Genomic DNA, 22,184 nt, shown 5'->3' on the forward strand with positions numbered 1-22,184 from the left:
GCATCGATGGGTCCTGATGTCCCTGTGGCCCAGGGATGGCTGTGCGCAGGGGTCGTTGTCAGAGCCCAGTGGTCTTGGATGGGATAGGAGGCCAGGCCCCGAAGGGGTCTGGGGCAGTGTGTGGAGTTGGAACAGTGTGGCATGGAGGGAGGAAGGCTCCCTGACACCCTCCTCCTCATCACTCTGCAGGGGGACCGTGGCGTGCCGGGCCCCGAGGGCGAGAAGGTAGGTGGGCTGGGGTGACCGTGGCCATGCCAGGGCGATGCTTGCCCTGCCCTGGAGCAGCCACGCTGGCACGGGGTGAGAGGATGCCTCTGATACCTTCCTCTTCCTCCCTTCCTGCAGGGTGAGGCGGGAGCCCCGGGGCGCCCAGGGCCATCGGGCAGAGAGGTGAGTTGGGGCAGTGGCCGTGGGACTGTGGACCTGGCACCCTGGGAGCAAGGGGCTGCCGTGGCCCAGGTGGTCTCTTGCCAGCCCCCTGAGGTTCCTTCTCTTGACACAGGGAGCTCCCGGACCTGCCGGCCCCCGGGGAGAGAAGGTGAGGGCGAAGCGGGATCCCGGTGGGTTGGTATGGGGCTGCTGGGGAAGAGGCAGGCGATGACACCCATCTTTCCACAGGGTGACCCAGGAGCACCCGGCAAGCCAGTAAGTGATGCTGCCTGGCAGGTCCACCTCTGCCTGCCCCAGGCCTGGGACAGGGAGCCACGGGCAGCACCCAGCACGATCCCTTCTGCTTCTCCCCCAGGCTCCCAGCGTGGCCGGTGTTGCAGGAGAGAAGGTAACCCTGCCCTGGCCATGTCCCCGGGCCCCATGCTGGCACCCACTGGGGCACGGCCATGGGCTGGGGAGGGGGGACAGCACAGCTGGACATCAGCCTGAGGGGATGCCCGTGCTGGTCCCCAGATCTCTCTGTCCCCAGCTGCAGTGGGGTGAAGGGGGGTGGTTTGGGGGGGGCTGATGATGCCATTTTGTTTGCTGCAGGGTGACAGAGGCTTCCCAGGACCAGAAGGACCTCCTGGCCCCAAAGGCGATGTGGGAGATAAAGGCGCCCCTGTGAGTACTGCCTGGGGAAGTGGGGCACAGGGGGCATGGCACAGCCCCCCCAGGGCTCACGGTGTCCATGCTGTTGCTCCAAGCTGCACCCCTTCTTGTCTAGGGTGCCCCTGGCCTGAGCATCCCAGGGCCGGCCGGCCCCAAAGGCGAGCAGGGCGATCGGGTGAGTCTGGGTGCACCCAGGGGCTGGGGCTGGCCAGGCTCTGTCGCAGGGGCACCAGCTCAGGACCCCAGTCCCTCCCCGTGGCATGGGGCCACCCTGATCCCCCATGACGTGTCCTCTTCCTCTCCAACAACCAGGGTATCGTAGGCCTCACGGGCAGGAGTGGCCCAAAGGTAATGTCACTGCAGGATGTGTCGCCCCTCCATCCATCTCTCTGCCCATCCTTCTGCCCGGGGTCTCGAGGGGCTCTCCTTGCCCGCTGTGCTGCTCCGGGGAGCAGAGGGTGCCATGCTGAGCCCCTTCTCCCCACAGCAACCCCTACGCTGCCCTGACCCACTGCCCCTTTCCCCCTGCCTAGGGTGACCCAGGGGAGCCGGGGGAGAAAGGAGAGCCGGGACGAGCGGGCGCCCCGGGGCAGACCGGGCTGCGCGGCAAGGAGGTAGTGTGGGGCAAGGGGGGCAGCGGGACTGGGGCCGTGGGGCACTGGTGGCCCTGAGGAGCTGGGGGGCTGGCAGGGAGCAGGGGGACGCTGGTGACTTGTGCTTTTCTCCCTCTGCCTGGTGCCCGCTGACCTGCGCCGCAGGGAGAGCGTGGAGAGAAGGGTGATGAAGGCACCCCGGTAAGTGAGGACCCCCCAGGACCACTGTCCCACTCCCTACTGCCCCCCTCTCACCCCCTCTCTCCCCACAGGGTGAAGCGGGTCTGCCTGGCAAACCCGGAGATAGGGGCCCCCGGGTAAGTGCGAGACTGGTGGGCACCCTGGGGTGGGTGAGATGCCCAGTGGGCTTGGGGTGGCTCTGCTAAGGTGTCCCCTCGCTCTGCCCCCACCTAGGGTCTCCCTGGCTACCGTGGCCCCCCTGGGGAGAAGGGTGACTCAGGGGACCCAGGTCCCGAAGGCAGGAACGTGAGTACTACCTTGTGTGCACCCACCCCACACACCCCACTGCCCTGCACCGACCCACCACCTCAGTCATCCTCTCCTCGCCTCACCCCGTCCCTCTCTCCCGCAGGGCAGCCCTGGAGCGCCAGGGAGCAAGGGTGACCGCGGGGAGCCGGTGAGTGATGTGGGGCCGTGTGCCTGGCCCTCACCCCGGAGACAGCCCTGCCCTCCCCGGGGCCATGCCATGTCCCCTTAACCCGCTTCTCTTGCTCTTCTTTCAGGGGCCTCCTGGACCCCCAGGACGAACCGTAAGCTCTGCCCCCACCCCTCTCCCAGCCCATGGGCTGGTGCCTGGCCCCGTGTGCTCTGACAGCCCCTCTCTGCCCCACAGGTCGATGTGGGGCTCGGAGGAGTGGGGGAGAAGGGTGAGAAGGTAACGAGTGGGTCCCATGGGATGCTGGTGGTGGGGTGGCCTCTCCTGTCCCTTGCTGTCCCCCGTGCACCAGGATCTTGGTGCACAAAGCCCTCCCTGCCCAAAACAGCCCCTGCCATGTGGAGCTGACGTGCACCGTAGCTGAGAGCCATGTGGGGTTGGGGGCACATGGAATCCGGGAGGCACATGGGCCGATGCTCCTGCCCAGTGCCAGGAGAAGGGTGCCAGGGTAGCAGGTCCCTGTAGGGCTGAGGTCCTCAAAGGAGCCAACATGCTCAGGGCTGCCCAGCCCTGCAGGGCTCCCACAGCGGTATCCCATGCTCTGGCTGTCCGGCTTCAGCAGAGCTCAGGCTCAGGCCGGTTTTGGCCACGGGCTGTGCTCTGTGCTGGATGGCGTCGTGGTCCCTGACCATGGGCCAGCTGGCTCCTGGTTCTGCAGCGCTGCTCACTGAATTTCTTCTGCGACCACTGTCTGACCACCTGGGAGCTGCTTTGAGCCCAGCAGCCTCTTTTTTCAGCCAGTGCCTGTGTTTTGAGACTTTTGCTGTTATCCTGCCCTCAAACCACCTAGCATAAGCAGGGGCTCTGGCACGGGCTCGGCACAGGCGTTTGTGCCGGCGGCAGGGCAGTACCCTCTAACCAGTGCTGTTCCCTGGCAGGGGGACCCTGGGGACCCTGGCGAGGACGGTGCAAAGGGTGCCCGGGGCGACGCTGGCTCCCCCGGCCTGCCCGGAGAGAGGGTAGGTGTGGGGTCTCTGGTGCGGGAGGTGGTGGGATGGCAAGATGGGCGGGATGTTATGTGGTAGAGCTGGGGCTCCTGGTGTGCAGGGGGCAGTGGGCGAGCACCCAGGACCCCCTCCTTTCCCCTCATGCCCTGCAGCTGAGTGTTCCTCTCTCTTGCAGGGCGTGGAGGGTCCCCGCGGCCCCTCTGGTGCACGGGTAAGTGTTCCCTTCCCCACGGGGGTCTCAGTCAAGGGTCTGCATCCCGCTTGGCTCCCATTCAGGGAGAACAATGCTCACTCCTCCTCCCACCCCGCAGGGTGACCCCGGGGACCGAGGCCTGCCAGGAGAGAAGGTGAGGGGGCTTGAGGGCTGGGGGCTGCCTCACAGCACCCCCCCGTCCTGCCCCACGGCTCCAGCCCTCCTGTCCTGCTCTCTTACAGGGGGACCGTGGGCCACCGGGGCTGGATGGCCGCAACGGGCTGGAAGGCAAACCTGGGCCCCCAGGTCCTACCGGGCTGCGGGTGAGCATGGTCCAGGGTGGGGGGCATGGCCATCCCCAAGAACCAGGGGTGGGGGCTGGGGGATGAAGGGACAATGGGATGGGAGGAGGTGCCCCCCAGGCATCCTCTGCTCCGAGCTGGGGATGCTCATGGGGAGCCCGTGGCAGGGCGAGGGTGTCCCTGTCCTCACCTCCTCCTTGTCTGCAGGGGGACCCAGGGAAGCAGGGCGACCCCGGCCGGGATGTAAGTACCTCCAGAGAGGGTGGGTTTGGGCTTTGCTCCCCCTGGGGCCATGATGCTCACAAGGGACCGATGACTTGTCCCGTGCTCCTTGGTCCGGGGCAGCGCAGCAGAACCATCTCCAGTGGCAGTGCCACAGAGCTGGCTGGGGGACATGGTGCCCTGCTGCCCTGTGCCCCCCCCCCATCTCCTTTCCCCGCAGGGGCTGCCCGGGCTGCGTGGGGAGCAGGGGCTGCCTGGCCCTGTGGGACCCCTGGGACCACCTGGCCTCCCCGTAAGTACCAGCCACTGGGCACGCGTCCTGCCCTGTGCCCTCTGCTGTCGGTCCCAGACGGGTCTGTCTGGTGGGGCTCACCTGGTGCCTAGCTCCCCCTTCCCTGGACCCTGGTGCCAAGGTGGGTCCCAGGGACCCCTGGCTGCTGGTGCCAGGAGGGGTCTCCCATTGCCTCTGCTTCCTCCCAGGGCAAACCTGGCGACGATGGCAAACCTGGCCTCAGCGGCAAGAACGTGAGTCGAGGGAGCGGGGCTGGCTTTAGGGCTCACCTGGGGGTTCTGAGGGCCGGTGAGCCCAGTATAACATAAAGGCCGGGGGGGGATGCAGCAAAGAGCCCTCGTGCTCTGAGCCGGGCCCCCAGTGCCTGTCCCCGACCCACCTGGGGTGGTCAAGCTGGGCACTGGCTGGCACTTTGTGTCCTCAGGGAGAAGATGGGACGCCAGGAGAGGATGGGAGAAAGGTAAGGAGCCAAGCCCCAGGGGGTCCCTGCATGGTCCCCACGTGGTCCCCACATGCCCAGTGTCTCCTCCCTGCCCGGGTCCAGGAGCATCATTTTGGGGCATGCGGATGGGGCAACATCCCTCTAATTCCTTTCCCTCCTGGTTAGGGAGACAAAGGCGACCCAGGACCCCCTGGCAGAGAGGTGAGTACCTCCTGGCAGAGGAGCGTGGTGATGGGGGGTGCTGGGTACCTGCCCCCACTGGGGACAGACCCCGGCACCCAGGTCCTGGGGGTGATGCTGCTCTCTCGGCAGGGCCACAGTGGTGCCAAGGGTGAGCAGGGGGACAGAGGTGTGCCAGGCCCCCTCGGCCCCCCTGGCCCCCCTGGCGTCCCAGGGCAGGTTGGCCCCCCAGGCCAGGTGCGTAGTCCTCAAGCCCACGGTGTCACCCAGCACCAGACCTTGGAGTCCGGGCTGCCATGGGGCGGGCAGAACCCCTGCTCATGGCTCCCTTGGGGCACTGCCCCGTGTCTGTGTGTGTCAGGTGCCATTGTGTCCCCTCTGTGTCTTCCAGGGCTCACCGGGCCTCCGTGGGGTGACTGGACCGAAGGTAGGTGTGCTCCTGCCCCCGAGCCCCGCAATGCAATGGTCTGGGGCACCCCATGCCAGAGGGGATAAGTCCTTGGTGGGACTCCCTGCCCCTAGGCTGGCAGGGCTGGACCCTGGTGCTGGAGTTGGTGCCGGGCAGCCTGGCTCTTCCCACCTTGACACCTTTGCTGTGTTTCAGGGGGACCCAGGGGAGCCTGGACTGCGAGGGGAGCCAGTGAGTACCCAGCACCGAGCCTGACAAGCTGTGAGCACCCCAGGGTGGTGGCAACTGCAGCTCTTGCCCAGGCAGCACCAGCAGTGTTAATTCTGAAACCTACTGAGGACAGCATCAGCACTGCTCACCTCACCTACTGCACCTCTGTACATCTTTTCATTCCCTCTTCCTCTGTACACCTAGGGGCGACCTGGTGATCCTGGAGCACGTGGAGACCCTGGAACTGCAGTGGTGAGTCCCCTCCCAACCTGCTGGGCTGGGACATCAGCCCCTGGGTTGGAGGACCCTCCACAGTCCCTATGGTGGGAATGGGCCAACGCCCGCTTTGTTTTTATTGTCTTTTTATTGTAGAACGTTGAACGTAGCCTGGAAGCGCTTGGCATCAAGGTACGTAGTCGCTGGCTGTTCCTGCCACACAGCGGCGGGAGGGGGGACAGGGGAGGTGGTGGGAGACTCGAGCGACCCGGGATGGGTTGGCGGGGCTGAGGGGTGCTGCCGTGGCTGAGCTGCACTGACCGCCTGGCCGGTGGCTCTGTCCTCTCTCCAAGGTTTCATCCCTGAAGGAGCTCACGGGTGCCTACGACGGGAGCTCAGACTCATTTCTGCCGGTGTCTGAGCGTCTGCGGGGCCAGAAGGGCAGCCGGGGGGAGCCAGGAGAGAGGGGGCCTCCAGGCAGAGAGGTGAGCAGAGCCATCATGGCTTGATGCTGTGTCCAAACACGCTGCCCGCCTTTGCCCCCACCCCCTGCCCAGGCTGACTGGGGGGACCATGCCGCCAGCTCAGCCCTGGGATGCTCGAGGAGGGCTGGCAGCCCCTGGCACAGAGCTGGCTCTGGCAGCATGGTGTTTATGTTTTGCAGGGCTCGTTAGGCTTTCCCGGCGAGCGAGGACCCAAAGGTGACAAGGGAGACCCAGGTGCCCCTGGCCCCCAGGGCCCCACGGGCCGTGCAGTGGGCGAGCGGGGTCCTGAGGGGCCACCCGGGCAGCCAGGGGAGCCTGGCAAGCCGGGCATCCCCGGGGTGCCGGGCCGGGCCGGGGAGCTGGGGGAGGCTGGACGCCCTGGAGAGAAGGTGAGTGCACGTGGGGGCACAGGGCACGGGCTGGGGGACCTGGTGCAGGGGCTTGGTGACGGCCATGGTGTTTTTTCCCCAGGGCGACCGGGGTGAGAAGGGCGACCGGGGTGAGCAGGTGAGCTGGGATGGGGACATGGTCCCCTCTGTCCCTGCTGTGCTGTGCACCTCTCAGGAGGACGGAGGGCTCTCCGTGGGGCAGGGGGATGCCCTATGGGGGCCAGGACTGGCTGTACCAGGGGTGGCTCTGCTCCCCGGTGCCCTGCTGTCCCTTTGATGCTCAACCTATTTTTCTCCCCTCCAGGGCAGGGATGGCTTGCCTGGCCTCCCAGGGCCCCCAGGGCCCAAGGTAAATGATGGCTGCTGCTGGGGACTGTCCCCAAGGGGTGCTGGACCACGCTTCCAGGGATGGATGGCCATGTCCAGTCCCCTGGCATGGGGACTCGGGGAGGGCTGTGCCCCTGGGGGACCACCCTGAGGTCCCTCGGGTGCTGGTCCTGACTGCACCCTGCCCGCAGGCAGATGTGGTGGAGGGCAGCCTGATGGGCTTCCCGGGAGAGCGTGGCCCTGCCGGACCCAAGGGAGCAAAGGTGCGTGGCTGGGCAGAATGGGGTAGGGCAGCCAAGGTGACCAAGCCAGGGGCTGATGGCATCTGTCTTCTCCCCGACACAGGGCGAGCAGGGAGCCGAGGGCGAGCGGGGACCCAAAGGAGATAAGGTCTGCGGTCGTAAGTCTCCCGCTGCCAACAGGGCAGCCCCATGGAGCAAAGTCCCGGGCAGGGACGCTGCTGGGGGCACCCCTCTTTGGGTGCCAGCAGGGTCTGGTGGGGGACAGAAAGGTCCCTGCCCGTCCTATGACCCTGCGCCTGTCCCCACTGCAGGGTGAGAGTGGCCCGCGGGGTGAACGAGGGGAGCCCGGCGAGAAGGGCAGGGATGGTGCCCCGGTGAGTACGGCAATGTCCCCCCACCTGGCGCTGACCCCAGACCTCCACCTAGCACTGACCCCATCTCTGCCTCCAGGGCCTCCCAGGTGAGAGGGGGCTGGCGGGCCCCGAGGGCAAGCCGGTGAGTGGGGACGTGGTGGGGGGATGCGGGCTGGGATGGGGGGAAGGTCATGTGTTCCCACAGCAGCCGCCACTGGCCTGGCACCAGCGGGAGCATTAATGTCTCCATCACCTCCTTCCCCTGCGATGCAGAGCCCGCAGGGCTTTAGGGGGCCTCCCAGCCCCTCCCCTAAGTGCCCTGGGCTGGGTACCACACACTGGGAGTGGGGAGCATCCCTGGGGTTCAGGCAGGGCTGCTGGGGTTGACGGGCTTGCACTCGCCTGCTGGCTCTGACGTGGTTCTTTGTTCTTTGCAGGGCTTGCCAGGCTTCCCCGGCGCGCTGGGACGCCCGGTAGGTGTCTGTGTCCCCCCACGTCACCGTACCCCTGGCTGCTGATGGTGGGTGAAGCCGTGGGGGCCATCCTGCTGGCTGCGTGGGTGCTTGGCCCCAGGTGCCTTGCAGGAGCTGGCCAGGCTTGTCCTCACTTGTTGTGGCTGCTGACCAGAGCCCTTGGCCCTGTCTGGGTTTCTGCTCCCCATGCACCCACCGGGCAGAACCCATCCCTGTGGTGACCCCATCTCTTCTTCCCTTCAGGGCAGCCAGGGAGACCCGGGACCCCCAGGACCTCCGGTAAGGAGCCACCCCATGCCACGTGCAGGGGACTGTCATGCCAGGGGGACATCAGGCCCCCTCCCCATCCTGTGCTGCCAGCAAACACCGCCCCAACATAATGTCCCCTTGTCCCCTGCAGGGCAGTGCTGGCCCACCCGGGACCCAGGGCCCAGCTGGCACCAAGGTATGGCATCAGCGTCTGCACTGGCATCGCCACATCTGACCTGGCAGAGGAAAGTGGTACCTTGCCAGATTTGGGGACTGGAGGGAGGGCCACATTTCAGGACATTTTGGGCTGGCCCCTATCTCGGATCCAGCCACCCCTGGGGAACAGCCCTGTGGCAGGTGCGGGGATGTGGCCGTGACTGCCGTGGCCGGTGGGTCGGGACGGTGGGACTGATGCAGGCACTCTCTTCGCAGGGCGATCCGGGAGAACCTGGCTCCGGCATCCGGGTGAGCACCCACGCCCTCCCCACCAGCACCTGCCTGGCCCCCCCAAAGCCAGCTGACCCCGCTGCTGTACCCCTTCCCATGGGGTGCCACGCCCTCTCTGACGCGGCTGTTTCCATTGCAGGGCTTGCCTGGTCCCCAGGGCAGCATAGGGCTGCCCGGCCCCCCCGGCCCCCCTGGCCCAGGGGTAGGTATTTGCAGCCCCCGCTCTCCTGCCCCTTGGCCATTCCTGGTGCCCAGGCAGCCCCTTGATTTCTGCTCGTGTCTCCCTTGCAGGGCCCGCCGGGTGTCCCCGGGCTGCCAGGACAAGTGGTGAGTGTGTCATCCCCTCCCTGCCCACCTGCCATTGGTGTGGGGTGCTCAGCCGCTCGGGGGGGTTTGAGGGACCCCTGAGCCCCAGCCCCGCTCTTACCGCCCACAGGGAGAGAGCGGGAAGCCAGGCGTGCCGGGCAGGGACGGAGTGCCGGGGAAGGACGGAGAGGCGGGGATGCCCGGGAAGATGGTAGGTTGCTGCTCGCCCAGTCCCATCCCAGCGGGAGCCCCATGGGGCTCAGTCTGTCTGCAGCCAAGGCTGAGGGCTGTGCTGCTTGTGCCAGGGGATGCCAGGACCTTCCGGCCCTGCGGGTCCCAAGGGACAGCCAGGGGACGCCGGACCCCCGGGGCAGGTGAGCGCAGAGCTGCCCTGGCAGTGCTGGGAGCTTCCCCGGCATTCCTGTGCCAGGATGAGTGGGAGCATCCCTGTGCAGCCCTGCTCACCTGCCCCTCTCTCTCCCTGCCATGTCCCAGGCCATCACTGGCCCTCCCGGTGCCAAAGGCGAGAAGGTAAGGAGGCAGGGTGCAAGGTGGGGGGACTCTGACCCCTAGGTGCTGCCAAAGCCCCCAGGGCAGGCGGGGGTCCGCAGGGTGCTGGTGCCTGCTTTGGGCATGTCTGAGCACCCCTGTGTCGCTGCAGGGCGAGCCGGCGCTGCTGGAGGGGGTGCTGCTGGGAGAACCTGTGAGTTGGCCCCATTAATCTCATCACCCCAATTAACCTCATCCTCCATCCCCTCTCCTTGCCTTCTGGGGGCTGAGCCAGCCCTTTGGCTGCCCCCCTCCCCTAACGCTGCTCTCCCCCTGACAGGGCTCCAAGGGTGACCGAGGTTTGCCTGGCCCCAAGGGTGAGAAGGTGAGCGCTGCTCGGGGAGGGGGCCATGGGGGCCCTGGGCTCCCCCGCTGCCTGGCCACAGAGCAGCCAGGGTCCGGCCATGGCTGCTCCCGCCATGCATCATCACATACCCCTGCTTTTCGCCTGTTCGCCCCTGCCAGGGAGAGCCGGGACGATTCGGGGAGCCAGGGGATCCTGGGGAAGACGTGAGTAGGAGGCAGAGGGCGGGGCAGGGCGGGGGGCGGATGCTGGGCACAGCAGATGCTGTGAGGGGGGACCTGTGTCCCCGCCACCCACTGCCCAAGCCTTCCCAGTGGATTGCTGTCTTTGCAGGGAGCCAAGGGGTCCTCCGGAGCCAAAGGGGAGAAGGTAGGTGTCCCCTGGTCCCAGGGTGCTCCCCAGCCCTGGGGAACTGCTCCAGGTGGCAGGATGCCCCTGGCACCCCAGTGCCTGCCAGGGGACACACCGTGTGCTCTGCCGTTGTGCAGGGGTCACCAGGTGTGGGCATGCGGGGACCGCCAGGACAGGATGGGCCTCCAGGATTGAAGGTAACACCTGTCCCCGTGTCACCCTGGCTCTCGCCACATCCCCAGTGCCCGAGTGCTGCCCTGGCTTGGCCGGCTGAGGGAGAAGCACATTCCTGGGGCTGTTTCCCTGGGCCCCATCTTTTTTTCTCCCTCCTCCAGGGTGACATTGGCTTGCCAGGACCACCGGGACCCCCAGGCTTAGCAGGCATCGCTGGGACACCAGGACAGCCTGGTCTGAGAGGGGACAACGGGCAGCCTGGCCCCGTGGGTCCCCCGGGAGAGAGGGTAAAAGCTACGGGCAGTGTTCACCTTTGCTGGTCTGACTGACCCCAGACCCTCGGGCAGCACCAGTGGGGTCCCTGCAAGCCCCACCGGCTCCTGGGTGTGGTCCCTGCCCACTCACTGGTATTTCCCTGCCAGGGTTTGATTGGCTTTCCTGGGAGAGATGGCACTCCCGGACCACCAGGACCTGCGGGGCCACCAGGACCGGCTGTGAGTTCGGGGCTCTGGTGCCACAGTGTCCCTGAGGGGGACAGGCTGTGCCCTGACTCCCCTGCCATCTCAGGCGGGGTGATGGGGACCCACTCTGCACCTTCCCGGCCCCAGCCCCTGGGGCTGGGGGTTACTGGGGGCTTTGGCACGGGGCAGGAGCTCTGTGGGAGCCCCCAGGATGCTTTGAGGGAGCCTGGCATCACCTTCCTCCTGTGACTCGCTCACCCCTCTCCTTTCTTTTAGGGCATACAAGGGGCCTTGGGCCTGAAGGGTGAGAAGGTAGGAAAGGGGCAGCCCTATAGCATGAGGGTTGTGGGGCTGCTCCTCTCGTGGGGTGTCCCTGCTGCAGCCACCCTCTGGGGGATGCTGAGGCCACTCTGGGTGGTGGCACATGGAAGCCTGCTCTGTGCCAGGCACCCAGGGCAGCGGGGGTCTGCAGGGTGTCCCTGGTGTCGGGGTGGGGGGACATGGCATGGCTGGGAGCAAGGACGGGGATGAGCTCTTGCCTTCCCCTTGGCAGGGTGCCCCAGGGGCTGGGCTGCCGGGAGCCAGAGGCGAGCGTGGGGACCCGGGGCCACGGGTAGGTATCATCACAACCCCCCCACATCCCTCCCACCGTGTCCCCACCACTGGGGACAGGAAATCCCACCGCACAGCCTTGAGGGGACAGCAAGCCAGCACCACGCCTGTCCCCGGAGTAGTGGGGTTACACTGGGGGTGCCCCCATCCCACACCCCCTTCTCACATCCCTTTCTTCTTGTAGGGTGAAGATGGGCGCCCAGGGCCAGAAGGGGATCGCGGGCCGGCGGTAAATACCCCCCTCCCCGGCTGCACTCCCGGCCAGACCCCTCCCTGACCGCCCCTCTCCTCTCTCCCGCAGGGTTTGCCTGGGAACCGAGGGGAGCGTGGGGACAAGGTAAGGGACTCTGGGGGAGTGGAGAGCCAGGGAGAGCAAACAATGCACCCCCAAGGGATTGGAGTCTCCAGGGAGGTGCTGCCTGCTCCCCACCATGCATCGTTGCAGCATCTCACCATCTCCCCTTCCTCGCAGGGAGACGTTGGAGCCCTGGGGCCCAAAGGAGACAAGGTGAGTCCCCAGGGCAAGGGGCAGCAGGAGGGAGAGCAGCAGTGCTGGCTCCCCAGCTCACCCCACCTCTCTCCTTCGGGTATGCAGGGAGACACCGTGGTGGTGGAGGGGCCCGCCGGAGCACGGGGCAGCAAGGGGGAGCCGGTAAGAGCTGTCCCCATCCTCCCTGTCCCGCTCTGCATCATCCCTCTTGTCCTGATGGGCAGGGGCTCTCCTGTGCATCCCCCCTCCCCAGGGCCCTGCCTGTCCTGCCCCTGGCCCAGGGCAGCTCACAGCCCTAGGGGCTTGATCCTGCACCCCCCCTCTCCTGAGCAGCACAGGACAGCCCCCCCACCCCTGGCTGCCGGAAGAGCTGGGGGGGCTTCTTGCTGTGGAAGGACCCTGCTTCACAAAGCCCATTGTCGTCTCTCCTTCATCTCCCTGTCCCCTGACCCCTCTCTGTGTTTCCCCCTTTGCAGGGAGACCGTGGCCTGAAGGGCACGGAAGGGGACAAGGGGGACAAGGGGGAGCAAGGCATGCCCGGAGAGAAGGTATGGGGCTGGGGGGGGCTTGTACGCGGCTGGGGACTGCTGGCTTGGGGACCACGGAAGGCATCAGGCGGGGTGATGGACAGAGGGACTAGGGCATGGTGGCATCCCTGTTCCCCACGTGCTGGTGTTTGCGGGCATCCTGGTACGGTCCCTGGCTCCCCGGCAAGGGGAGCTGCAGGAGCCGGTCTTGGAGGCCACCGTGGCCATGCCATGGCTGTACCGTGGCTGGTGGTCTCCTTTCTGCCCTGTGTCAATCTGGGTTTCTGCTTGCAGGGGTCGAGGGGCGAGCAAGGCGAGAAGGGCTCCACAGGCTTCCCTGGTGCACGTGGCCCCGGCGGGCAGAAGGTGAGGAGCTGGGCATCCCCCGCTGCTGGGGGGTGCAGGGGAGGGTGTTGGGGGCACTGTCCCCCCTTGCCAGCCCTGACCGATGACTTTGCCTTCCCCAGGGAGAAGTTGGAGCATCAGGAGAGCCCGGCGAGCCGGTGAGAAGCTATGTCCTGGTGCCGCTGCCGCTCCTCCGTGGGGCAGGAGCGGACCCCCATCACACTGTGTGCTCTCCCACAGGGCCAGCCTGGCCGCGACGGGATCCCTGGAGCCCGGGGAGAGAAAGGGGACATGGGACCCCTGGGTATGCGTGGCCCCAAGGTGGGTTGGTCCCTCTGCCTGCCAGTGCTCTCTCAGCCAGAACCTGCACCAGCTTGGCGTGGCTCTGACTCCCCTCCTCATCCTCGCAGGGTGACCGGGGCATGAAGGGCGCCTGTGGCCTCAATGGGGACAAGGGTGAGAAGGTGAGTGAGTGCCCGCAGGGTGCCGCAGGAGCCTGGATGGCTGTGGCCCTTTGGATCCCCTCCACCAGCCAGTGGGAGCAGGGAGATGGCTGAGGCTGGACCTTGGCCCCGCTGTGGGGCCACAGGGACCCCTCCTCTGCCCGCGGAACTGGGGTGAGCATTGAGGGGTGTGGGACTGACTGCCCTCCCTCTCTCCTGCCTGCTGTAGGGAGAGCCAGGGATCCCGGGGCGCTCGGGGCTGCCTGGGAGGAAAGGCGAGCCGGTAAGCACCGCGCTGGTGCCAGGGTGGGATGGGGACGCGTGGCTGGTGAGTGACGGACGTCTGCTTTGTCCCTAAGGGAGAGCTGGGTCTGTCGGGACCACCGGGCATCCCTGGGAAGGAGGGGCTCATGGGACCCAAGGTAGGTTCCCAGCAGCGCTGGGAAAAGCTGTGCTGGCACTTGAGCCCCCCGCTGCCTGCCTCCCACTGCCTGCCCCTTCCTCTTCGCAGGGCGACCGGGGATTCGATGGGCAGCAGGGAGCCAAAGGAGACCAGGGGGAGAAAGGAGAGCGGGTAAGTGGTTGGAAAGGGCTGGAGTGCATTGCACTGCGTTGCTTTTACCAGGATCCAGCCTTGGTCCCAAGCACATCGGAGCCCGATGCTCCCAGAAGAGCTGTCTCGCGCTGCGCTAACTTCTGTCACTGCAGCTGCAGGGTCGGAGGATGCCCATGGCGCCTGCTCTGGGGCCGGGGGGCTCCGACACCCCCGGGCTCACCCTCTGCTCTCCCGCAGGGCGCTCCGGGCGTTATTGGTGCTCCTGGTCCCCGGGGCAGTGACGGTGCACCTGGCCCCCCCGGGCCCCCAGGGAACGTTGGCCCACGAGGTCCGGAGGGCATGCAGGGCCAGAAGGTGAGTCCCCACCGCAGGTGGCGGATCCCCCTCCAGGTGCCGTGAGACAGGGAGAGCCCTGTCCCCGGAGTTCATGAGGGGTTGGTGGCATTGGGAGCCATGTCCCAGCTCTGTCCCTGCCCTGTCCCTGCCCTGCCAGCTCACTGGTTTTGGGGTCCTCCTTTGTGTCCCCCTGCCCAGGGGATGGGATGAGGGGTTGGAATCCTGCTTGTCCTGGGGCTGAGCTGGACGCATGCCCGTCCCTGTTATCATCCCCATCTGCGCAGACATCCCTGGGGTGTGAGGAGGGGGAATGTGGCACATTCATGGTGCTGGGGAGGGCAGAGAGGCTCCGGAGCCACCAGCCAGACCCTGAGTACGTGTCCTTTGCAGGGGGAGAGAGGGCCCCCCGGGCAATCAGTGCCTGGGACCCGCGGCGTGCCCGGCATCCCTGGCGAGAGAGGAGAGCAGGTGGGTGAGCGGGTGTCCGGCCCTGGGGGGGGTGAGCCCCAGCCAGGGCCAGACTCCCACACCCCTCTGCTTGTCCCTAGGGCAGTCCTGGCACCCAGGGGCTCCGTGGGGAGAAGGGGGAGCCAGGCATGATGGTAAGAAGCCGGGAGGGAGCCGGCATGGGCTCACGGCGCTCGGGTCACCAGGGTGGGATGGGGTGCCAGATCCGTCCCACCACCGCTGGTGGAGGAGCTTCCCCCACCTCTGGGCTCTGCTTTGGCACGTGGGCCTGCAGAAAGGGTTTTTCCTCCCCTCTAATTGCACCATCCGCTGTTGCGACGTGGGTCCTTCTCCCCTCCACGTGCCCAACAGGAAGAGGAGATCCGCGCCTTCGTCAGGCAGGAGATGAGCCAGCACTGTGGTGAGCATCCCCCACTACAGTGCCCCGGGGCTGGGGGTTTGTCCCTGCTGCCCCTGACCCCCTGCCCCATCTCTCCCGCAGCCTGCGGCGGCCACTTCCCACGGCGCCTGGATTCACGTGAGCACTCAGGTTGCAGCTCTCCCTTCCTACCTACCCTGCCCCTACCCCTGCCCCACACATGTGGCACTGAAGGGGTCCCAGCACCCAGGTGTGCTGCCAGTTTTGGGGTGGCTGGAGGCAGCTGGGACCCTCTGGGACCCCCTCAGTCAGTGCTGGCATCAGTGTGGGAGTGTGTGCAGGGAGGAGGGATGGTGCGTGGCAGAAGTGATGGCACAGCAGGGATCCCCAGGGGCAGCCAACTCAGGATGGTGCCAATGGGGTCTGGGCACTGCCAGGGTTTACCCAACTGAGAAGGGACCACGAGGACTGCACCCCATCCGTGACTGGGTGCTGGAGCAGGGGCAGACGGGCTTGCAGGGGCCAGGACTGCTGGAGGGGAGGGTGGGCTGGAAGAGTGGGATGGAGGGATGGGGGCAAGGGGTGGGCTGGGATGAGGTGGGTGTTTTCTCTCCAAGGAGGCTGGGGGGCTCAGGCCAGGAGGACCTTCCACTCTGCACAGGGAGGAGGAAGAAGTGTCCGCCAGGAGAGGGAGCGCGGCCAAACAGGTGATGGAGATCCCGGAGGATCTACAAGATGTGGCCCCTATGGGCATATGTGCCTCCCCATTCCCATCCCCATTCCCATCCCCATCCCCATCGTGCTGGGCTCCCAGCGGGCACTGTCCCACTGAGCAGCATCTCCTCCTGCCTGTCACTCCCGCTAGCCCTGGTCTGCAGTGCAGAGAGAGGAGGGGGTGTCCCCAGGTCCCCCATCCCTGACTGTGTACCCTGCAGCAGTACTGGGGTGTTGCTGGGCTGCTCCATACTTGCAAGGGGTGGTTTCCCCAAGAGGCAAGGGGGAAGCACCCTGGGCCCCCTTGCCTCCTCCCTGATGCCTGCGCCATGTCCTTCCCCCTCGCAGGGCTCTTCCCCACCCAGCCCTTCCCCGCTGGCAGCGCTCACGCAGTCCCTGTGCTCAAATTGTCACACGCCGAGGAAGAGGAGGGTGAGTGTCATCCCTGTGCTTTTAGTCCCTGTCCCCCTTTTCATTCTGCTCCATGTGCGTTGTGTCCCTGCCCCCTGCTCGCAGGCACTGATCATCCATCCGTGGCCGTGCTGCTGGTCCCAGGGGGCTTTAATGCAAGAGCGAGTAGAGGAGAGGGCAGCAAGGCGTGTGTGTGCATGCGTGTGTGTGTGTGCAGGCATGCACCGGTGTGTGCTGTGTGTGTGCAGGCATGTGCAGAGCCAGGGCTGTGGCTGGGGGGAGTGGGATGGTGGGGACGGAGCGGGAGGCAAGGGCTGCTCATGCCTAGTGCTATCTCCCAGGGCAGGACAGGCAAGTCATGCTCAACACTGATGACCTCGAGTACGACAGCGCGTACGCAGAGGAGGAGGAGGACTACGATGAGGTCCCAGAGATGGACAGCTCAGAGCAGCCCGTGATGGATGGTGAGCTTCCCTGTGCCCACCTGGCACTGAGGACGGAGCAGCTGGAGGCAACTGCCGGGCTGCCCAGGCTTTGCTGGGACGATGACTTCGTGTCTTGTCTGGCAGCAGGTCCCTGCACCCTCCAGCTGGGGTGGATTTGGGATTTGCAGCCCTCTGGCTGGGAGGATTTTGGATTTGCAGCCCTCTCACTGGCATCCAGGCAGGGTGCATGTTCCCCATCGCAGCACCATGCCACACACACTGTGCAGACCTCGTGCTCCATCCCCCTCACTGAACCCATCACTGGCAGCAACAGATGGTTTGCTGGGCTGGTGGGACCTGCTGCCTCTGGCTGGTTTCCTGTGCTCCTGGTCGTGAGCCGCAGGAGGGGACCCCAAAGCCCTGAGGAGAGCAGGGAGGCCCCCGAGGCAGTAGCAGTATGGGGAGAGTCCCTTTGGTACCCTTCCACTGGATGCTGGTGCCATCATGTCCCTAAGCCACCTCCGTCCCAGCTCTATCTCCAGCTTTTGGTGGGAGCTGCCCCTGGGAGAGGGGCTTGCCCAGAGCAGCATCTCCTGCCCTCACTCCCAGCACCTGAGCAGGGCATGGCGATGTCCCCTCCAGCCGAACCCTGCCCACGCTCTGCTGGGAGCCATCCCCTGCCTTTCCCTTCTGGGGTTTCTGCCCCTCTGCCAAGTGGGGTTGGCTGCCTCCACTGCCGGTGCGCTGCTGGCTCTTGCCCGCCCTCACTGTGGCCGTTTGCCCCCCGCAGCGGAGCCCTGCAGCCTGCCGCTGGACGAGGGGGACTGCCAGCGCTACACGCTGCGGTGGTACTACAACCAAAGAGTCACCCAGTGCCGGCCCTTCATTTACAGCGGCTGCCGGGGCAACCTCAACCGCTTCGACAGCAAGGAGGAGTGCGAGCTGCACTGCGGGCAGCGCGCAGGGGCAGGTAGGCAGGGCAGGGCCACTGGCACCAGCGGGTGCGGCAGCATCCCCACCCGGTGCTGCGGGCTCAGCCGATGCAGAGCCGGGGGGAGGATGCTGGGCCCCACCTCGGCTCTGACACCACCTCACTTCTCTCCGCAGATGCCCGCGGCGTTGCCAGCAGCAGGGTAGGAGGGCAGCCAAAGGTGTAGGCGTGGGCAGTGTCTCGGCAGCTGGGTCTGGCTGCCGTCCTGGCCAGGGCTGGGCTGCCCACGGTGGCCACATGCCCACCAGCCCCCGGCAGGAACCTGGTGCTATTTCTAACGTGTCTTTTTTGCTGCTCATGGGTTTTTCATTTCGTATCAGTTTTATTGCCTGTTAAGGTGAAATTTATATCAAATGGGGATCCACACCCCGCTCCGAGGCTCTTAACACCCTTTTCCACCCAGAGGTTTCCTGGGCTGTTCCCAGTTTAAGTTATTTGCTGCCCATGGGATGGCTCTTGACCCCACACTCCCTCTCCGGTGACCCAGGAGCGGAGCTGGGGCTTGATATGGTTAGGTTCCCCTTCCCTTATCTAACCCCCTTGTCCCCTTCCCTGCCCCGCTGTGGGTCCCCAAGCCCCCCCTGTTCCCCAGGGGATTCTGCCCATGTCCCTGGGCCAGGCGATGCCTCCCTGCACGCCATCCCTCACCCCCAGCCCTGCCACTGGCTCCATCTGAATAAATTTCACCTTAACCTCAACTGAGGCCCAGTTCCCCTTTTGCGGCTGCGATGGTTTGGCAAAGACCTGTGGGGAGGCCGGAGGCTTTCTCCGTGTGCTACCCTCCGGCTCGCATGCCTGCCAGCAGCACGTCTGTCTTTAATCTGGAGGGGCTTGCCTGCACACCCCGGCCCGTCGGGGAAACCCTGAGGATGGTGCTATGTTAGAGGAGGTTCCTGCTTGCCTACGCTCGCCCTCAAAGGCTTCATGAAAGCGATGCTGGCTCACGGGGGTCTGCAGCCCTTGCCTCTTCCCAGCCCCAGGGCCAAGTGGGGACGTGCCCCCGCCTCTTTGGGGCCCAGGGGGCTGCGGACTGCCAGAGGGTCTGTGTGGCACCCGTGTGTCCCGCTGCTCTCAGTGTGTATCTGTATACAGCGAATGTACGTGTGTGCCAACGCGGGGCGGATGCCATGGTATTAAAGCTGTGCTCACAGGGAGATTCCATGTTTCTTGGCGTGCTGCCGGAGGTGCCCACGGGGTTTGTGGCCAGCTCTTGAGCCAAGCGTGTCCCATCCCAGCTGGGATGCCCTTCCCGGCTGCTCACTGCCAGCAGTGCTGGCTGGGTGTCCTCATCCTCTCCAGGGACCCTGGTACCTCATCCCCGTGCCCGGCGCGTGCCCCACTGACGCAAGCCAGGCCGTGACCCCCTGGCTGGGCCGTGACATGTTGGCACGAGGGGCTGTGGTACTGCGTGATGCGCTGGGTGAATCAGCACCGTTGGCTAATTTTGGCTGCTGGGGGTGAGTTCCTGGCCATCCCCGGGAGGAGGAACAGAGCTGGCATTATTTCCTCTCCCTGCCGCTGCTGGCAAGGCTGGCACGGGACGGGTCACCCTGCGGCCACGGGGGTGGGCAAGACCCCCAGTGGTCCGAGCCCCAGGGGCCCTGGCTTCTCATCCTGGCCGGCCCTCTGGCTGAGCACCCACCAACTCATCTCACATGCGTGCCTGCCCAGCCTCAGAGCCCCTGGGTGTTCCCACAGCTGCTAAGGGGAGAACTCTGGGGCAAAACCCTTCTGCGCGGGGCTCACCGTACGACAACGCCTACAGGCTGCTGCCCGCTGCGGGCAGCTGGCAGAGGGGCTGGGCCAGGCTGGACTGGTGCAGGTCGGCTGCAAACCAGTGGCATCCCAGTTGGAATGCGTGAAGGTGAGCTGCAGTCTTGTGGTGTCCCCAGGCTGGACTGATGTAGGTGGGCTGCAAACCAGTGGTGTCCTGTTTGGAGGGGTGCAGCTGGCTGCAAACCGCTGGCCCAAGCCGTGTCCTTGGCACAGCAGGGAGGTGACGTGGTCTCCAGCAGCGCCATCCAGCTGGCCGGGGCCAGGGAGCCCACCAGGATGGCAGCGCCAAACCAGCACCAGGAGACATCCAGGACCCTTGTGCGGCACAATGCTGGGGGTCTGGCGCTCGCCACCAGTGCCACAGACGCTGGCCGGCAGCGATATGCCTGTGTGTGCCTTGAGTGGTTAACCAAAGCTGAGAGGAGCAGGAAGGCTCAATGAGATGGAGAAAAACCATCTCACAAGTCAGATATGAAATAATTACATCTGATTTGCCCCACGTTCCTGGAATCCACTCCAAACACAGCTGATGGAGCTGAGGGGGCAAACACCCACCCATGGTCTGGGATGATTTCATCCCCTATTAGGCAAAATGTATTAATAACATCGCACACCCCCCCCCCCGCCGTGTGTCACCGTCACCCCCTCTGTGGGTCAGAGGTGGAGCTGGGGGCAGGATAAGAGCCAGGGCTCGGCGAGGAGCGGAGCAAACCCCCAGCTTGTGGTCCTCACATCCCGGGAGCATCGCCTGAAGATCTGGGGGGACGAGGACGCGCTGGAAATGGTGAGGCTGTTTTGGTGGTGCTTTCTGGGTGGGGTTTAGCTGGGAAATGGGCTGCAGGGGGTTGGATGCTTTTCATTATCCACTTCACAACAAGTTCAACCGCCTCTGGCTGCCTGCTCCAGTATTTTCTGAAGGATTTCGCGCTGGAGATGGGTTGCAGAAGTTTGGATGCTCTTCACTGCCCTCCTTACAACTGGGCAAAACCCTGCTGGGTGACTGATTGGGGGGAGAGGTGGCCACACAGCAAGATTTGTTTGGTGGTGTCTCCACACTAGCACTGATGCCACCACCCCATGGCACAGCACCCTGACCCCCACCCCACGGCGCAGCACCCTGCATCCCCCAGGGCCCTTCTTGTGACCAGGGCGGGGGAAGATGCTGAGGCTCGGCACAACTCAGCGCATGTAGCTGGATTTATGCCCTTGTCACCCTGCTGCCACCAACCTGCTGTGTATTTCAGGCCCAGTGACTCATGTCCCTCACAGTGGGGTGGCTTTTGCCCCAGAGAGCCCGCCAGCCCTGGAGGTATGGCATCCTTCAGGGAAGGTGTGGGAGGAAGAAAGCCCTGCAGCTCACCCAGCCTTGAAACCCTGAGCACGCTTCCCATGGCTGTGGTCCCCATGCTGCCACCTGCCTGAGTGGGAATGTCCTTTCCCCTGGGTGGCAAAGGGGACAGCCGGCATCTGGCCAGGGGCTGCGGGAAAGGATGGGGACACCCAGCTGATTTGCTTCCCACATCCCCTTCAGCCTCCCCAAAACTCTCTCATGCTAAAAGGTTAAAATCAGGGTGGAAAACTGAAGGCTGCCCAAAATGGAGGTGAGCCTCCCTGCTGGGCGTGAGCAGCTAGTACAGAGAGGAAGGGCTTTGCATGTGATACCTCGATGGGGAAGCGTCCTGCCTGGGGGGGCATGGCAGCATGCCGGGGGGGTGATGCTCAGCGCCGGCCGCGTGCTTCCCACAGGCACTCGGAACCACACCGCGCTGCAGGACATTGCTCACCTTCCTGGTGGTCCTTGGGGCACTGGTGGGAGCCTGGAAGGGGCCAAGCCATGAGCGGCTCCCACCGATTCCCCACGCCGGGGACAGAGGCAAGTTGATGAGGCAGGAAACCACCATCGCTAATGAGACGCTGCTGGGTCTCCGCAAAACGAGGAGTGACGGCAGCTCTGGGGAAGGGTCTCAGCCAGACAAAGCCTGCCCGCTGCTGCTGGAGGGGTCAGCCGGAAAAGCAATGTCCTGGCCCGTGAACCCAGCCGCCAAGAGACCTGCTTCTGGGAAAAAGGCAAGAAAGGTGTCCCTGTCACTTGATGTCCCCACCCATGTACTGAAAACCCTGCTCGACCTGGCCAGAGAGAAGGAGCTGCAGGCCAAGGCGGCCGCCAATGCCGAGCTGATGGCACGCCTCGGGCGCAGGAAATAAACCTCCCTGGCTGGGACACGGCTTCTCGGCCAGGGCTGGAGAGGGCGTGGGCGGAGGGGAGCACGGGGCAGCACTGGTGTGCCCGCGGGGGAGTGCAGACATGGCACTAATCCCCCCGGTCCCAGCGCCCACGGCACAAGCATCAGCCACGGGAGGATTTGGTTTAATAACTGTCACCTCAGCACCACTGGAGAAGATAGAGCTGGGTTTGCCTTCGCTGGGGCCAATGCTGGAGCACAACTGGGTCCCAGCCCTGGTCACCACAGGGATTTCCGTGCCCTGCCTCACCCCTTGCTCACCCACTGCTGGGATGTCTCCAAAGGTCCAGCCAGGCAGGTTTCCCATGTGCCGCCTCTCTCCGAGTGGCTGCAGCACACAAAATCCTCCCTGAAGCCTGGCTGAGCCTGGAAGCTGGAGTTAGCAAGTGTGCACAATAAAAGGTGGCATTGAACACGACTTATTGTGGTTTATACCCATCCTGCAGCCCTCCTTGCCCTCGTTTTGCAGGCCCTCTCCCTGGAGCTGCAGTGGGGGGCATGTCTTGGACTAGGAACCAAAGCTCACTGAGCCCCAAATGAGAGGTGCAACCCCTTGTGCCGGCAGCAGGGCTGGCCCCGGCCCAGGGTGCCCGCAGCAGCTCTGGGACAACGGGGACGTCACCTTGTGCCGCCGGAGCTGCCGCCTTTGGCGAGGC

General features: G+C 65.4%; 1 protein-coding gene across 1 annotated transcript in view; it reads left to right on the top strand.

The window, feature by feature from the left end:
• Window positions 1–18,665, top strand: part of COL7A1 (collagen type VII alpha 1 chain) — a 29,602-nt gene extending 10,937 nt beyond the window's left edge. Inside the window, exons 37-110 of the mRNA XM_086755868.1 lie at window positions 190–225; window positions 746–778; window positions 982–1,053; window positions 1,157–1,216; window positions 1,354–1,389; window positions 1,575–1,655; window positions 1,800–1,835; window positions 1,907–1,951; window positions 2,049–2,120; window positions 2,227–2,271; window positions 2,378–2,404; window positions 2,488–2,529; window positions 3,189–3,269; window positions 3,433–3,468; window positions 3,569–3,604; window positions 3,693–3,773; window positions 3,960–3,995; window positions 4,195–4,266; window positions 4,455–4,499; window positions 4,691–4,726; window positions 4,874–4,909; window positions 5,021–5,125; window positions 5,280–5,315; window positions 5,493–5,528; window positions 5,712–5,759; window positions 5,880–5,915; window positions 6,077–6,208; window positions 6,388–6,597; window positions 6,680–6,715; window positions 6,902–6,946; window positions 7,116–7,187; window positions 7,270–7,314; window positions 7,478–7,540; window positions 7,617–7,661; window positions 7,957–7,992; window positions 8,236–8,271; window positions 8,393–8,437; window positions 8,674–8,706; window positions 8,828–8,890; window positions 8,980–9,015; window positions 9,125–9,205; window positions 9,300–9,368; window positions 9,490–9,525; window positions 9,656–9,697; window positions 9,824–9,868; window positions 10,009–10,053; window positions 10,181–10,216; window positions 10,336–10,395; window positions 10,534–10,659; window positions 10,795–10,866; window positions 11,110–11,145; window positions 11,387–11,446; window positions 11,630–11,674; window positions 11,747–11,782; window positions 11,918–11,953; window positions 12,041–12,097; window positions 12,412–12,483; window positions 12,757–12,828; window positions 12,930–12,965; window positions 13,048–13,128; window positions 13,218–13,271; window positions 13,480–13,533; window positions 13,610–13,672; window positions 13,762–13,824; window positions 14,044–14,160; window positions 14,533–14,610; window positions 14,691–14,744; window positions 14,962–15,010; window positions 15,092–15,127; window positions 15,586–15,675; window positions 16,031–16,114; window positions 16,435–16,557; window positions 17,309–17,488; window positions 17,626–18,665. Of these exons, the coding sequence (XP_086611994.1) occupies window positions 190–225; window positions 746–778; window positions 982–1,053; window positions 1,157–1,216; window positions 1,354–1,389; window positions 1,575–1,655; window positions 1,800–1,835; window positions 1,907–1,951; window positions 2,049–2,120; window positions 2,227–2,271; window positions 2,378–2,404; window positions 2,488–2,529; window positions 3,189–3,269; window positions 3,433–3,468; window positions 3,569–3,604; window positions 3,693–3,773; window positions 3,960–3,995; window positions 4,195–4,266; window positions 4,455–4,499; window positions 4,691–4,726; window positions 4,874–4,909; window positions 5,021–5,125; window positions 5,280–5,315; window positions 5,493–5,528; window positions 5,712–5,759; window positions 5,880–5,915; window positions 6,077–6,208; window positions 6,388–6,597; window positions 6,680–6,715; window positions 6,902–6,946; window positions 7,116–7,187; window positions 7,270–7,314; window positions 7,478–7,540; window positions 7,617–7,661; window positions 7,957–7,992; window positions 8,236–8,271; window positions 8,393–8,437; window positions 8,674–8,706; window positions 8,828–8,890; window positions 8,980–9,015; window positions 9,125–9,205; window positions 9,300–9,368; window positions 9,490–9,525; window positions 9,656–9,697; window positions 9,824–9,868; window positions 10,009–10,053; window positions 10,181–10,216; window positions 10,336–10,395; window positions 10,534–10,659; window positions 10,795–10,866; window positions 11,110–11,145; window positions 11,387–11,446; window positions 11,630–11,674; window positions 11,747–11,782; window positions 11,918–11,953; window positions 12,041–12,097; window positions 12,412–12,483; window positions 12,757–12,828; window positions 12,930–12,965; window positions 13,048–13,128; window positions 13,218–13,271; window positions 13,480–13,533; window positions 13,610–13,672; window positions 13,762–13,824; window positions 14,044–14,160; window positions 14,533–14,610; window positions 14,691–14,744; window positions 14,962–15,010; window positions 15,092–15,127; window positions 15,586–15,675; window positions 16,031–16,114; window positions 16,435–16,557; window positions 17,309–17,488; window positions 17,626–17,675 (4,440 nt within the window). The 3' untranslated portion in view covers window positions 17,676–18,665. The remainder of the gene's footprint in view (window positions 1–189; window positions 226–745; window positions 779–981; window positions 1,054–1,156; window positions 1,217–1,353; window positions 1,390–1,574; window positions 1,656–1,799; window positions 1,836–1,906; window positions 1,952–2,048; window positions 2,121–2,226; window positions 2,272–2,377; window positions 2,405–2,487; window positions 2,530–3,188; window positions 3,270–3,432; window positions 3,469–3,568; window positions 3,605–3,692; window positions 3,774–3,959; window positions 3,996–4,194; window positions 4,267–4,454; window positions 4,500–4,690; window positions 4,727–4,873; window positions 4,910–5,020; window positions 5,126–5,279; window positions 5,316–5,492; window positions 5,529–5,711; window positions 5,760–5,879; window positions 5,916–6,076; window positions 6,209–6,387; window positions 6,598–6,679; window positions 6,716–6,901; window positions 6,947–7,115; window positions 7,188–7,269; window positions 7,315–7,477; window positions 7,541–7,616; window positions 7,662–7,956; window positions 7,993–8,235; window positions 8,272–8,392; window positions 8,438–8,673; window positions 8,707–8,827; window positions 8,891–8,979; window positions 9,016–9,124; window positions 9,206–9,299; window positions 9,369–9,489; window positions 9,526–9,655; window positions 9,698–9,823; window positions 9,869–10,008; window positions 10,054–10,180; window positions 10,217–10,335; window positions 10,396–10,533; window positions 10,660–10,794; window positions 10,867–11,109; window positions 11,146–11,386; window positions 11,447–11,629; window positions 11,675–11,746; window positions 11,783–11,917; window positions 11,954–12,040; window positions 12,098–12,411; window positions 12,484–12,756; window positions 12,829–12,929; window positions 12,966–13,047; window positions 13,129–13,217; window positions 13,272–13,479; window positions 13,534–13,609; window positions 13,673–13,761; window positions 13,825–14,043; window positions 14,161–14,532; window positions 14,611–14,690; window positions 14,745–14,961; window positions 15,011–15,091; window positions 15,128–15,585; window positions 15,676–16,030; window positions 16,115–16,434; window positions 16,558–17,308; window positions 17,489–17,625) is intronic.
• Window positions 18,666–22,184: the final 3,519 nt, after the last annotated feature.

The sequence above is a fragment of the Chlamydotis macqueenii genome, chromosome 10 (assembly GCF_036417535.1).
Source record: "Chlamydotis macqueenii isolate bChlMac1 chromosome 10, bChlMac1.mat, whole genome shotgun sequence".
Lineage (NCBI taxonomy): Eukaryota > Metazoa > Chordata > Aves > Otidiformes > Otididae > Chlamydotis > Chlamydotis macqueenii.